The sequence below is a fragment of the Amblyomma maculatum genome, chromosome 6 (assembly GCF_055883805.1).
Source record: "Amblyomma maculatum isolate TAMU_Amacu chromosome 6, ASM5588380v1, whole genome shotgun sequence".
Lineage (NCBI taxonomy): Eukaryota > Metazoa > Arthropoda > Arachnida > Ixodida > Ixodidae > Amblyomma > Amblyomma maculatum.
Window position 1 is genome coordinate 28,521,360 of NC_139349.1, and position 12,859 is coordinate 28,534,218.

General features: G+C 44.6%; 1 protein-coding gene across 1 annotated transcript; it reads left to right on the forward strand.

The window, feature by feature from the left end:
- The first annotated feature begins 691 nt into the window (after window positions 1-691).
- Window positions 692-11,995, forward strand: LOC146185314 (deoxyribonuclease-2-alpha-like). Its single transcript, XM_084606258.1, has 7 exons — window positions 692-1,235; window positions 3,062-3,254; window positions 4,451-4,523; window positions 7,559-7,723; window positions 8,515-8,715; window positions 9,688-9,932; window positions 10,256-11,995. Exons 1-7 carry the CDS (start codon window positions 1,120-1,122, stop codon window positions 10,643-10,645), a joined length of 1,383 nt encoding a protein of 460 aa, XP_084462384.1. The 5' UTR covers window positions 692-1,119; the 3' UTR covers window positions 10,646-11,995.
- The last annotated feature ends 864 nt before the right edge of the window (window positions 11,996-12,859 follow it).

A 12,859-nucleotide genomic window follows, 5' to 3' on the forward strand; every position in this document is an offset into this window, starting at 1 on the left:
ACGTGCGCTTTCGATGGAGGACGCAAACGTAGCTGACTAACATGTGTGAATCTCTCCCTAGCGAATTCGCGAATTACCCGTTGTGTTCCGCGAGGTGAGCTCCATGAAATCGTAGGTAAACGCCCAACCGCGCTTCACCGCATTCAAGCGCCAGCTAAGTTCACAAGAGCACGCACTACCTTTTTCTTGGGCATATCACATGCCACGGAAGGGAAGAAAATAGCGGACGTCCTAGAGTCACGGGGGTGTGCGGCTTGAATTTCTACTGCCTACTGTGTGCTAACTGCACAATGCGGAGACACCACTGAAAACAACTCGAGCTCAGAGAGCACTTAGGAGAGTATTTTCAAGGCACGCCAACTATGCCAGAATGTTGAAAACGCACAAACTTGACAGCCAAGGAAGATCAACGCCTTCATTCAAGGCAGCATATCGAACAGGAACTTGCTCCCCTCGCGCAGCTGCAATAAGTTAGCAGTTCCTCAGCTGAGTGCGACACGCGAAGGTCGGTGACTGAACATCCCTCTGTTTCGCGGAAAGAGATATAAGCGCGCGTTTGCGGTGATCTGTTTCTGCCCAGAGCAGACCCAAATCAACCCACCGGACATCTACATCCGGTTGCGGGTGCATCTGTTTGGCACCGATAACGACCATGGGTTGCTTCCTGCCTCACGCGCTTCCGAGACCTTACCGAGGATGTAAGGCGGGCTTCGATGCTCGCTTGCGTAACACTATAGGCGGTACTCGGCGGCTTTAATTGGGTACTTACGTTTTAAGGGCCATTCAAAGAGCGGTGATTCAGTAAATATCGCGCCCTTACTCGCCACTTTTGTCCGCAGACCAAGAGTTTGAGCAACGCAAACAAAGAGCTAAGAAGATAGGAGGCTTGTTTCGGGCCTTGGATGGCCTTGAGGCTCGTTGAGAGTGACACCACGTGCCCTCTCATCGGGACCTTGGCAGGGCACGCTGCGTGTTTATTCTTGCTGCCCGGCCTCTGCGAGGTTTGTGCTGTACCCGTCTTCAAACCAAAGGCTTACTGTTCATGTTTGTCGCTTCGCACTGCGGCCGGAAATTGAATAATTCGACTGGAGCTTAACCAGTGTTGTGCGTTATTTCACGATGCATCGGTGTCTACTATCGGCATTTCTGCTGCTTGCCCTGACCGCCCCTCCGTCCAGTACAACAACTCCAGGATCGACCAGATGCAAAGACCAATCAGGAAGGAATGTTGACTGGTAAGTGTTCACGCTGCGAAGCATATCGGCATTGCGAATTTCGTCACTTGGAATTGACGTTTGTGCCGAAGACTTCATAGCATTCGCTCAAATTTAGAGGTTGAAATTTTTAAGTGAAAGGAACAAAATTTCTGATCAAAAGAACTTTCGCCATGTTAAAGGATTGAGTTATTACCAACCATGGCGCTACATATTGTTGAAATCTCCGGTAATTAACGAGCGCAAGTTTAGCAGACAACACATAACCGAATGTTAGCTTCGTTCACAATGAACACGATTGTACTTGAAATAAACTAAGCAATTTCTTAACCATGATTCCTTTGTGCCGAGGCAGAAAGTAATGTTGCCTCGGCAGAAAGTCGTTTCATGATTTCTGTTTCTTAAGGGGTGAGAGCCAAAATCCCTGTAAGACTTCATTGTCTCTGCAGATCTAATAAAGTTCTTCGTAATTGTTATCTGTACGTACCATGTCACTATTAAGATGAAACATATTATCCATACTAACGACGATTACGACAAAATACCAAATGCTTCAATGTTATCATCAACAGTATTCGTTCCCTTTTCTTGATATTCGACTGCACGTGCTGTATTCTTCTCACACGGCTTGAAAATAGACTGACTTATGGCAACGCTGGCCCACCAAACGCAACATGAACGTCACGCACATTTGACACTTTGCAACGCGAAGGACGTATTCTGGGTATTTATGTTAAATGTTTTCGAGAAGGAACAACTGACTCTGGCAAAAGCTGGTCGCGAATACGTTGCGCATTGTGGGTGTTTTTTTTTTGTTTTTTTTTTTTATGTGGGGTGCCCGAAAAATCACTTCTCCGGGCCGCCCTGAAAAAGTCGTCACTTTCAAATGCATGAGTTATTCATGTTGACAGTTTTTTCTTGTTGCTTTTTTTTTTACTTGACACTGCATCATTTACTTCCTCCTCTTCAAAAAGCAGCTGCTTCCAGATGCTCGAAATCTATCTGGAGATCTCCAGTACGACGGCTTTCATCGCCCATATGGCTCAATTTCAGAATTTATAATCACACTTTTTGGGAATCATTGCTCACAATGCTACGTTTTCCCTTTGAAATTTCTCTGCAGACATTAAAGAAGCTTCAAACAAGCAGTGTTTTCTTTCAGACCGGGATTCCACCTCTGTTACCGCCTAATTTGAGTGCAGTGCGAAGCGGCCATGGCCGGAATACATCACAAGAGTATGAAATGTTTCACAGTGACTTCTTAAATGAAAAGGTGTAATTATCGTGCATCGAGTCCTTCTTCATGCGTAATTTCTAATTGGTACTAGCCTTCTTGTAGCTTTGAAGCAAATTAATATGCGTTTGCCCAATCAAGAAAACAATAACTTAAAGCTTCGTCACAATTCCGTAAATTGTCCTTCTTTAGCGTGATTTCTTTATATGATCGCTTAATGTACGAACGCGATTAATCTTCCCATTGTCTGAGTGTTGTTGTTTTTTTCAGACATTTTGTAGCACTCAAGACTAGCATAGACACTTCAGTAGGTGTTGATTTCAAGAACTGAGTCCAGGAGCCGTATTTTAGGATGGTTCGCTTCCATTGCTTTTGGTACTCTTTGATTGGTCGCAATTTCTTTTGTGGCCTTGGCTATGGTGAAAGACCCCAATCAGAGAGGGGTAATCGTTAAAGGCCGATCATTCGAACAACCGTTGTTTATATACCTAATACAATCTTTTTTTTTTCCTTTTATCGCCTTAAAGTTTTGTGACGCAATATATATTGGTAAGAACCGTGATTATGGTTTAGGTATGATCATCACCTGTTCTCTGTGTTCTGTGTGTTCAAGGTTTGTCATGTACAAGCTTCCCAAGATGCAGGCATCCAGAGACAACTTCCTGACGCCAAAAGGTGACGAATTCGTCTACATCGACTCCAACACTCCGAAGACGGCTCAGACGTGGACGCTTTCCAATCAGAACGTCTTTGACGAGGATAACCCTGCAGCTAAAACGCTGAGGCCTTTGCTGCGCCCGGCAGAGGCAAGACTATATATTGTATCGCGTTCAAGTGCTCTTCTTTTCTTCGTTTTTCTGGAATTTAAGGAATAGCTGGTGACTGTTGTATTAAGGCGAAAATCATGATGTAGTTAGTGAAAAAAGTCGCGAAAAGTGGCTTTCGCCATTTCCGCTCTTAAGCAGACTTAAGCGCAGTCCTGTACGTTCATTTTTTTTTTTTTTTTTAGTTAGAGCTCGCGCAAAAAGCGAGAAAAAAAGCGATAGGGCAAACTTCAATTGTTTAATGTTTAGCACGAAAAACAGAAAAGAACGAATACGGAGTCGAGAGTTCTCATATGCCCCTACCTGAAAATGTGTCTCCGTACAAAAGAAAACAAACGCAGCCGCGCTGCAGACCGAACCTCATTTATAAGTTATGATTAAATTCAACAAGGAAGTACATCAGGGCACATATAATATGAACATAAAGTTGAAAGTTAAAAATCTGAGTCGTCCATATGGTTCATAAAAAAAACGCGAATATAGAGCAATGAAAGCCTAAGAGAGATTACCATGCTATCCGAGGTATTAGGCATTCCTCGCCAAGACTGCCTTACTGCCAAACGTCTTTGCAAATATCGACTGACACATTAAGTACCTGCAGAATCATTTCATCGTGTTTTGATGAGGGTTAAATCAGAAATAAATAATGAGATATTGACAAAGAAAGGTGTCTTCAACTTCGAATTTCGCGCTAAAGCTTAGTACGTGGACCTAACGAGGAATCAGGGTATATAGCGCTTCTTCAGTGCTTAGATGCCAAATAATTTTGCTTTTCCGCGAAGCTTACCACTGCAGTACACTTTATTCAGATAATGATAAAAGGTGGTTGAAATCACCGCGTATTATTATTTCCAAGAGCTTGAGCGCTCGTCATTCATTAATACCGTATTATATGTCAGTCCTTATGAAGGTTATATTTTTTTCTAAATTTTGGTGACTGTTTAGATTGCGCGCGATGAAGGGCTGAAAAGCTTGGAACGTGAAAGACTTATGCCGACCAGCTTACCCATGGGGGTTCTATTAAGCTAATCATTGGAGTCACGTTCCCTGACGAGGACGCACATATGCATCCCGTGGTCACGCAAAATGCCCCCGAAAATGCATGCGATTATGCCTTCCTTCATAGTGAAGCGTAAGCTGAATGAAGTATCTGGAACACGGGCATTTAATATTTACAGGACATTCTCTACGTGGCTTACAATGACCAACCGCCTCCAGGATACAATGGGACTCGGAGTGGCCATTGCAAAGGTACGTTGAAAACTTACAATGCCGTAGCTACAGCTTCCTTTTTATGAATTATATGCTTATCAAGCTGTCTATAATTAGATCAAGCAAGATCCCTCGTTGAGATTCATTCATATCTAGTTAAGCCAAAGCGCGTGCTGCACAAAATTTCAGGCTTCGTTCTGAGGGTTCTTATATATGGTAGTCATCGCCAGTAACCGATGCAAGTGTGAAGAAATGTATTGCCTCTCTGCAAGATTTTGTGTAGTCTTCTTTCAAAAAATCACGCAAATGGTGGTCGTTGCTCATGTGAACATAAAGATTTGTTCTTTCGTACACTGGCGTCCTAACTATTGAGCCCCTAAAAGTGATTCATAGCGTCTTTTTTCTCGCACTACGCATAAGCATATTCTCACTAGCAGTCATCCTGAGCGGGAGGCCTTTTTGTATTCCATGCGATCAGTTACGCTTATGTAGGTCCGGCCCGGCAGCTCAACGAAGCCATGATTGCCTCGAAACGAAAGGGCAGAAGAAATGTTAGATAACAGATATTGCGCGATAGCTTGTGCAGCTTGTTTTTTCGAAAAGAGGTCGCCGGAACCCGAAATGGAGAAACATGTCGAGAAAATTTAGAAAAAATACGCATGACTTCGTACCAAACTTTTGATGCAACCGTAATTTGCTCCTTGTTCAGTGTGGTGTCATGCCATTTTTTAGCTTCCTATTTAACGTCAGGCTGCTAGTCAACTAGCAGGGTAGTTTGTAATAAGGATTCGAACCAACGCCATATATGTTCCTCCATTTGTCTGCATTTTATTCAGTGTTGGGGTCAGCCTAGGAGAGAGACAGATACCACGACTTCCTTTTTCCAAAAGCCAATCCATCTAAAGACAAATTACCCTCTTCCAAACCATGTGCCAGTCACTCCATACCGAGAATTTCCGGAGTGGAAAGCTTATGTTGAGTGCGCTGTCACCTCTTCTTTTACGGCAAAGCTTAGGCGTCCTAATTTTTTGTATACGTCATGACTGGTTGATATGGTGTTCTCTAGAGTCACCAAAGCTCTTTCTTTGCGTTCGGGATAAACATAAACTATATGTTGCATGGAAGTGTGTTAGAGCTTGGCCTACGGTGGAGATCCTAAATGAAAATTGGTTTGGTTTGGTTTGTAGGGTTTAACGTCCCAAAGCGATTGAGATTATAAGAAACGCCGTAGTGGAAGCCTCCTGAAATTTCGACCACCTAGGGCTCTTTAACGTGCACTGACATCGCTCAGCATGCAGGCGCCTTGCTTTTCGCTTCCATCGAAAAGCGGCCGCCGCGGCCACGATTCGATCCCGCACCTTTGGGCACAGAACTCGAGCGCCCGAACCACTGCATAACCGCAGCGGGGCGAAATTAGAATTGGGTTCTACCCACTCAGCAAAGAGTGCAAGTTGAGCTTACGTGCCTGCTCCATAAATATAGAATTAACTCTGTTCCAAATTCCATGGAGTATTTCGTTTAGCAAAGTGCGCGTCGGCGCGGCGCTGCCTATGAAGCGCTCGAACACGGACACAGTGCACCTGCTTACCTTTACTAACTAGCAGGTCGTACTTCACACTTGATATCTATTTAAGACTTCCGAGTTCTATCCAAGATTCCTTTTTTTTTTTTTTTTTTTTTTTTGTCTCTTGATGCGTCAGAATGCTTTCGAGGCAAAAAATGCTCACTTCGTTCGAGCGGCAACCGAAGCGCACAGCAGTGTTATTTACTGGTTGTTTCAGAAAAACACTGTAGAGGTGAAAGCTAGATTTCGGTTATCTGATATGTAGTAAAAAGTTACGAAGGGCATTTAAGATTGCTTACGTGCTGTTAATGGAAACGCCTAAGGTGAATTAAAATGTTGAGTAGCGTGGATTACGACTTCCTATAAGGTATAATAAGGTAGATTGGTAGTATTTTCATGTATACATGGTGTTCAAAATTATATTTTAAATTATATCCGCATTTTTAATGCAGGGATTAAGAGCAGTACACAAAAGTCGTATGTGTGTCTGGTTATACTACCAGAATGGCAAAAACAGCGACAAGAGTTGTTAGAATAAACGTAGCAACTACCTAAAAATTAAATATTTTCAATCCCTGTAGAAAATATATGCATACTTATATTGAGTATTTAGGCGACTTCCTTCGAGTACTGATCGTTTGTGAACGAATTAGCTACGTGCATGTGTCCTGAGATACGCACATCTCAACTTTCAATCCTAATCTTTCTATGTATGCATGCGAGACCGCAGGATTGTATGAAAATAATTCGCATTGTTACGCAGGCGTTGAGGCTAGGGCTTTGCTTGACATGAATGTGGAGATGCAGGAGGCGCTGATAACAGATTGCTTTTGGGCAGCGTTTTCTATTTGTGCCCGCGAAGGCGATGTATTAGTGTGCTGTTGGGCAGTATCTTGGGCTATTTCTTGAAGCGATTGGCTGCCTGGACAAGAGCGATAAGTTATCACCGTCGCCTGTAATCTGTCGCTCATGTCATGCAGAGAGCCATACGCAACAAATGCGGCACACCAAGGAGAAGCTTCTTGTGAGCTGCGCCTCGCATGCGTGATTAGAGGCGCTGAGCTGAAAAGTTGGGTGGGCCTACCTCAGGACGCAGGCGTGTTATTAAAGCTTCGAAGAGAATCATAATCTTTAATAGTCACTGCCTACATATATTCTACATATATACATGTATGCTAACCACTAATTAATAAACTTTAGTCATTTCTGAGTTTACACTGGGATCTTCTTTGAGAGCATGCTCATCCCAACGGCCATCGTCCTTGTCAGCCATTGCTCTTTCGGATGACGCACACGTGAGGTCATGTCATATTAATTATCAATTCAGCGTGAGCCACACACTGAGAAAGGGCAGATGCATACTTAACAGTTCCAACTGATTTATTCTTCGTTGCTTTGCCGAGATTTCCCCCAGGACCTGTTTTAATAAGGCTAGCCGATCCAACATACCGTACCTGCTGTTTGTAATACTGGGCGCAGCTCTTCAGTCATTATCAACTGTTTGTTTCAGGGGTGGTTGTCTTCGACAGCTCAACAGGCATATGGCTGCTACACAGTGTCCCTCGGTTCCTGGAAGGCATCGGCACCGGTCGATACAACTTTCCTGATAGCGGCAAGGAGAATGCGCAGCTCCTCATGTGCATCACCTTTCCTTCGTCCGAACTCGACTCGATTGGTACGCATGAAGGGGAAAGTGTGGGTTGAGCTAGCTTACTTTGCCAGAAATATGTTCTGGAATCCGTCATTGCACTCAGCAGAGCTAACTGGCTTATTTTGATTTATGAGATTTAACGTCTGTAAGACCCTGCCTGTAAGGGCGGCTTAGTGTACACCTCCAGGAGGTTCTTTAACCTGCGATGGCATTGTACTTTACACGAGCTCCTTGGTTTTCGTGTCCATCAAAAAGCGGCCGCCGCGGTCAGGATTTGACCCTGCGTCCTTAGATTAAGCGGTTGAGCGCCCTAATCACCGAGCCATCGCCGCGGGGCTTTGCCAAGTAAGCTTTAAAAAGCTGCAGCAACTCAGGCTATGAGAGACGCCGTAGTGGAGGACTCCGGAAATTTCGACCATCTGGGGTTCTTTAACGTACACTGACATCGCACAGCACACGGGCGCCTTGCTTTTCGCCTCCATCGAAAAGCGGCCGCCGAAGCCGGGATTCGATCCCGCGTCATTGGGAACAGTAGTCGAGCGCCGTAACCACTGCGCCACCCCGGCGAGGTCTTAGAAAGTGGTTTGCATGAACATTTCAGTAAAAATATACCTTCGCACACTCCTTCATTACGAGCCAGTGTACGTTTTTGCCACCCTAGTTCCAAATACAGGACTTATTTGTAGATTTTTGCTTAACAAGTTGTTATTTATGAGACAGTTCTGCGTTTTCTAAGTAGCGTCCAGTACCCGTGCACGTGTACTTTGTTAAAGCCGTTCATCGGAGTGGTAGACATTGCTGATTTGCTTGTGCAGGTAAGCACCTGCGCATGGAGTACGCCAACGTGTATGCCAAGGGAAGCCCACAGAGCCTTCTGGACCGGTATCCTCAAATGGGGCTCCTCTTCAAGGACAGCTTCATTCGTGGTCGTGGACAGGACCTGCTTGTTCGGAATATTACCGGTGCTGGAAGTCGCCGCTTCCTCAGCGTTGCTAAGAGAGCCACGTTTGAACAAGGTGATGCAGTAAAGTGTATTGTCTTGAAAGCGGTAAAGCTGCACTGAGCTGTTTTTTATTGGGTACGGCCCGTCTACGAGAATGCAAATTGTAGTTCTTATATACTACCAGGCAATACGAATTCGGATACTTCATTCGCAATGGTCTGTATATAGTTTTCTCTGACTTTCTCGCTACTCGCACTATAATGAGATGGAACTAGAACACTCTATAGAACGCCAAAAATACTGGAAATCAGGGCGGCAAGATTCATTGCCGCCATATTTCTCTTTAGCATGTGGCACTGGCTTCTCCCGAGGATCGCGTCGGGTGAATGGTAAACGGAGGGCCTTTAGTTTCGTTTCATATTAGTTTCTTAATATCTTATATTAATATTTCTTTCCACTAACAAAACTATAAAATAGCAAAGTGGTACCTCGCTTGGATGAGATCTTGTAGAACAGGTACTTTTTTATCGCTGTACATATCTGACCCTTATATATACAGCTTGAAACTGGTGTCCTTTTAGCATTTTTGAAAATGATTTAACAACTGGTTCACCTCTAAAGTTTACGCCAGCTGCAAGATAAACCAAACTGTAGTCTTTGACGTTACTCTTGACCAGACCATTTCTGCAAGTGGCATTACAAAGTCAACGTCTCATGAATCTTCGCTCATTGCAGGTAGCATACAATCTTAGCATGCCACTGCAAAGATACATTCTGGCCGAAGTAAATTAATCGGCTACACTGGGAGAGAAACCAAAAGCATGACATTTCGCTTTTTGCTGCTCATGTTCCAAGTGCGCTGTATACTATAACCGATCAAAGTTGGTGGGTTTGGTGGATGGCCCTCTTTTGTGGATGTGCAGTTGATATGCGTGAAACTATTCTTCTTGCCCCCTCATGGCATCTGTCTTCAGCGCGTACAGAAGACATAACAATGTTACCAAAATATCAGCCTTGCTCAATAATGACATTTTGTTCTTTGCAGACATCTATGCGGCCGTACTAACAGGTCTAGTACGCGATGACTTGGTCGTTCAGTCCTGGAGGAACGGAGCGGGAGACAAGCTACCTGCGAACTGTAGTCGTTCTTATACAGTGACCCATGCAGACTTGGTGAAGCTTTCTTTGCCTGAACGGCGATCAATCACGTTCAAAACCGAGGAAGACCACAGCAAGTGGGCTGTGGCTATAGACAGACCGGTATTCTGCATCGCCTCCATGAACCGAATGGTGAGTCGACGCCACTAATTGTTGCCTGCACATCTGCTGTGCACAGATTATGCAAGTGATCGGAATTTCTTTCTTAAGTGATTCTGTGGATCTTTGGGGAAGAACTGCGGTTTAAAAGCTGCTCAAACATTGTTTCTATTTCTTTTACCTAGCCAAATGTTATACATTTATAAGATGTGGAAGTGGTGAGACACAAAATTCATTAGCATATTTCATCACTGATGTCTAGTCTAATACTGGAAAAAGTTGAAGATAATAGGGAACAACTATATCCAGGAATGATGCCTAAACATATGTGTACTGAGAATTTTCTATTCACACAGGAATCGCAACTCAGACGTGGCGGGGAAGCACTCTGCATAGAGGACAGTCTTCTGGGAAAGCTATTTCGGAAGAGTGCTATTGTCAACACGGGCTGCTCACTTAATGGGGCCGGTCAGGTAGCCGCATCCACTCCTGCTTCCTCTGCGGCGACAAGAAGGCAACGTAACGCACAACCTCGGAAGAAAAGAACTCGTGCAACGACTTCATTGCCCACCAGCGCTGGCGCCAGCAAACCGAGCCTGCGACAGTTCTTAATGGACGTTGCTGTATCTACGCTGTCGCAGCTGACTCATCCACAGGAGCGCAAGCCCTCCAGGCGGTCAAGGAAGCAGCACACGACGACGGAGCTCCCCCTGATTGTTCAATTTCGCAACATCCTCAGGTCATAAATGTCGCCGCCGTTGTTCCAATCTTGCCTGAAAGCATACTTTGTGCTCAGTGCTTACAGGAAAGAAATCTCATTTTCGTGTGTAAAGAAAACAGTGGGAAGGTTATAAATCCTCGCAAATTTTACAGTGCCAATTTAGCAAGAACTGTCATTATGGGCGAGCTTAAACTGTATACGAGCCCTTGCAATACGTCATCAGATGTACCCGCACAACCAGATGGAACATTTCTGGCTACCAACTCTATCCAGCGGCATAGCATTTGTCTATTGCTTTCTTTCGGGCTGCTGCTATATTTTGCTGCCTAGAGCTGATGATAGCTCTTTGCTGCATTTCAAAGATATCTGCCTTAAACGCTGTAAATAACTTACCTGCTACTAGTCACTGGTGCTTCATATTTACGATGATACATTTTAATCAAGTAAGAAATTCTCAAAACCATGCATTCAGTGTTTGTGTCGGTTAAAGAACTCTCAAGTCGCACTACCCTTGGTTACAAAACGGTTGCTCCATCTCGTTTTGCATGCCCACTTCGACCATTTTTGCGGTTGATTCCAAGCATTGGCTTCTTGACTAGACGTCATCAAAAATCAAAAATCAGTACTGCGTTCCGGGCTATTTTGTCAATGTGTCATGATCATTCTTCCTTGTGTTCTGAAAAATGTATCTTGAGAAATTTGACGTCTAGTTTAACAGCATTGCTTTAAAGCACGGTGAAACCTGAAGGAAACTCTCAAGAAAACTTTTTGATAATTTCCGAATACTCTGTGGCTCTAACTGTGATGGGTTTGCAGTCTTATTTCTTAGTTAAGTGCCACGGCGAGCTCGATGAGTAGTCGGCTTTTTGTAATGTGGCCGATGCGTGTACTTCGCTTCTCAGGGAAAGCAAGTATGTTTTGGGTGTAACCACTAATTTAATCGCCTGAATATCCCCCTGCGGGCCGTAGTTGCTATGGCGTGGCCCCAATGTGCAGTTCTTCCATCGAACGGATATTGTTCGAAAGAAGTGTATTAAATCAGGAACAAAGAGCTGTTTATATTCACGCAGCTGTCCTCCCATCACACACATTGGGATAAGCGCCTTATCTCCTCTATTCTTGTATGCTCGTTAAACGAGGCTGTGTGAGATACCTTTCCCTTGCACTTGTTTTGTGTGTCGTCATACCCAAATATTGGAACATGGTGTGTTTAAAACCTTCCATGTTTGTTTTCATGGTAATGTCCTTTGCTCCTCGCATTTGATTTTTTTTTTTCGTTTGCTGGCTTTACAGTATGATTGCATACATTGTTTTGTGTTTCAGAAGAGATTCGAGATCGGACAATAAACAAACAGTTCAATGTATTTTATCCCTCTTAAAAGAGGGCGTTGCATCGTCTATCGCTTGCACCAGTTTTCACGAGCTGCAAAAGCAAGAATGTAAGGAAATCTAGTGACGGAAGGCTCCTCGCTGATGTTTCGCAGCTCTAACTGTATATCAGGTAAATAAAAACCCAACGACGGTATAGGACAATATTCGCTTGCTGCACAATGGGCCGCTGATATTTTCATAAGTGTTTCTAAACGTGAATGGGAACTAGGTAAAAAATCACAACGCATTCAAGATTGCTCCTGTATAGCTGAAGTTCCGCAATGTATTACTGCAAAAGAAATGCTTTCTATATTCCACATCGAACATTGACGTGAAATTGTGTCACTTCCTTCTACGAGGGCGTGGCAAAATTAGCGAAAACACTAAGTGCCTGCGGACTAACGGCGAATTTAACGCCGACATCAACACAGTATCGATGAAAAACCTTGGCTCCTTGCCGCGCCGTCGGCGCGACCACAGCGAGGCCGGCTGAAGGTCACTGGCCGCCGGTTTAACAGTTTCGCTGCGTCCGTTCCTCGAGGGGAGAAAGAGAGGACGCGAGCTTGCTTCGGCGGCTGCTAAATAACTTTGGTGGCCGCCATCGTAATAGCGCTTCGCCATACTTGCCCAACTCCCTCACTCTGTGACGCTGTGGAGAGGAAACCGAGTGTGTCCTTCCTGGAAATAACTGGCCGACTGCCCGGAAGGAACCTGCTGGGACCCAAACAAACCGCTTATTGTTACCGGTGCGCATTCGGGCTTTCGAAGGAGGCGGAAGCGCTCCTAAGACAGTGAGGTAAACTTCCGTACCCGTTGAGGGTTCGATCCGCGCGCGCAAGGCTTAGACGACTACAATTTTCCGCTCCTG

Bases quoted from the DNA above. Each gene is read 5' to 3' on its own strand.
- LOC146185314 (XM_084606258.1), top strand. From the start codon at position 1,120: ATGCATCGGTGTCTACTATCGGCATTTCTGCTGCTTGCCCTGACCGCC. The intron at 4,524-7,558 runs GTACGTTGAAAA...TGTTTGTTTCAG, and splicing joins TCGGAGTGGCCATTGCAAAG to GGGTGGTTGTCTTCGACAGC. The intron at 9,933-10,255 runs GTGAGTCGACGC...CTATTCACACAG, and splicing joins TCGCCTCCATGAACCGAATG to GAATCGCAACTCAGACGTGG.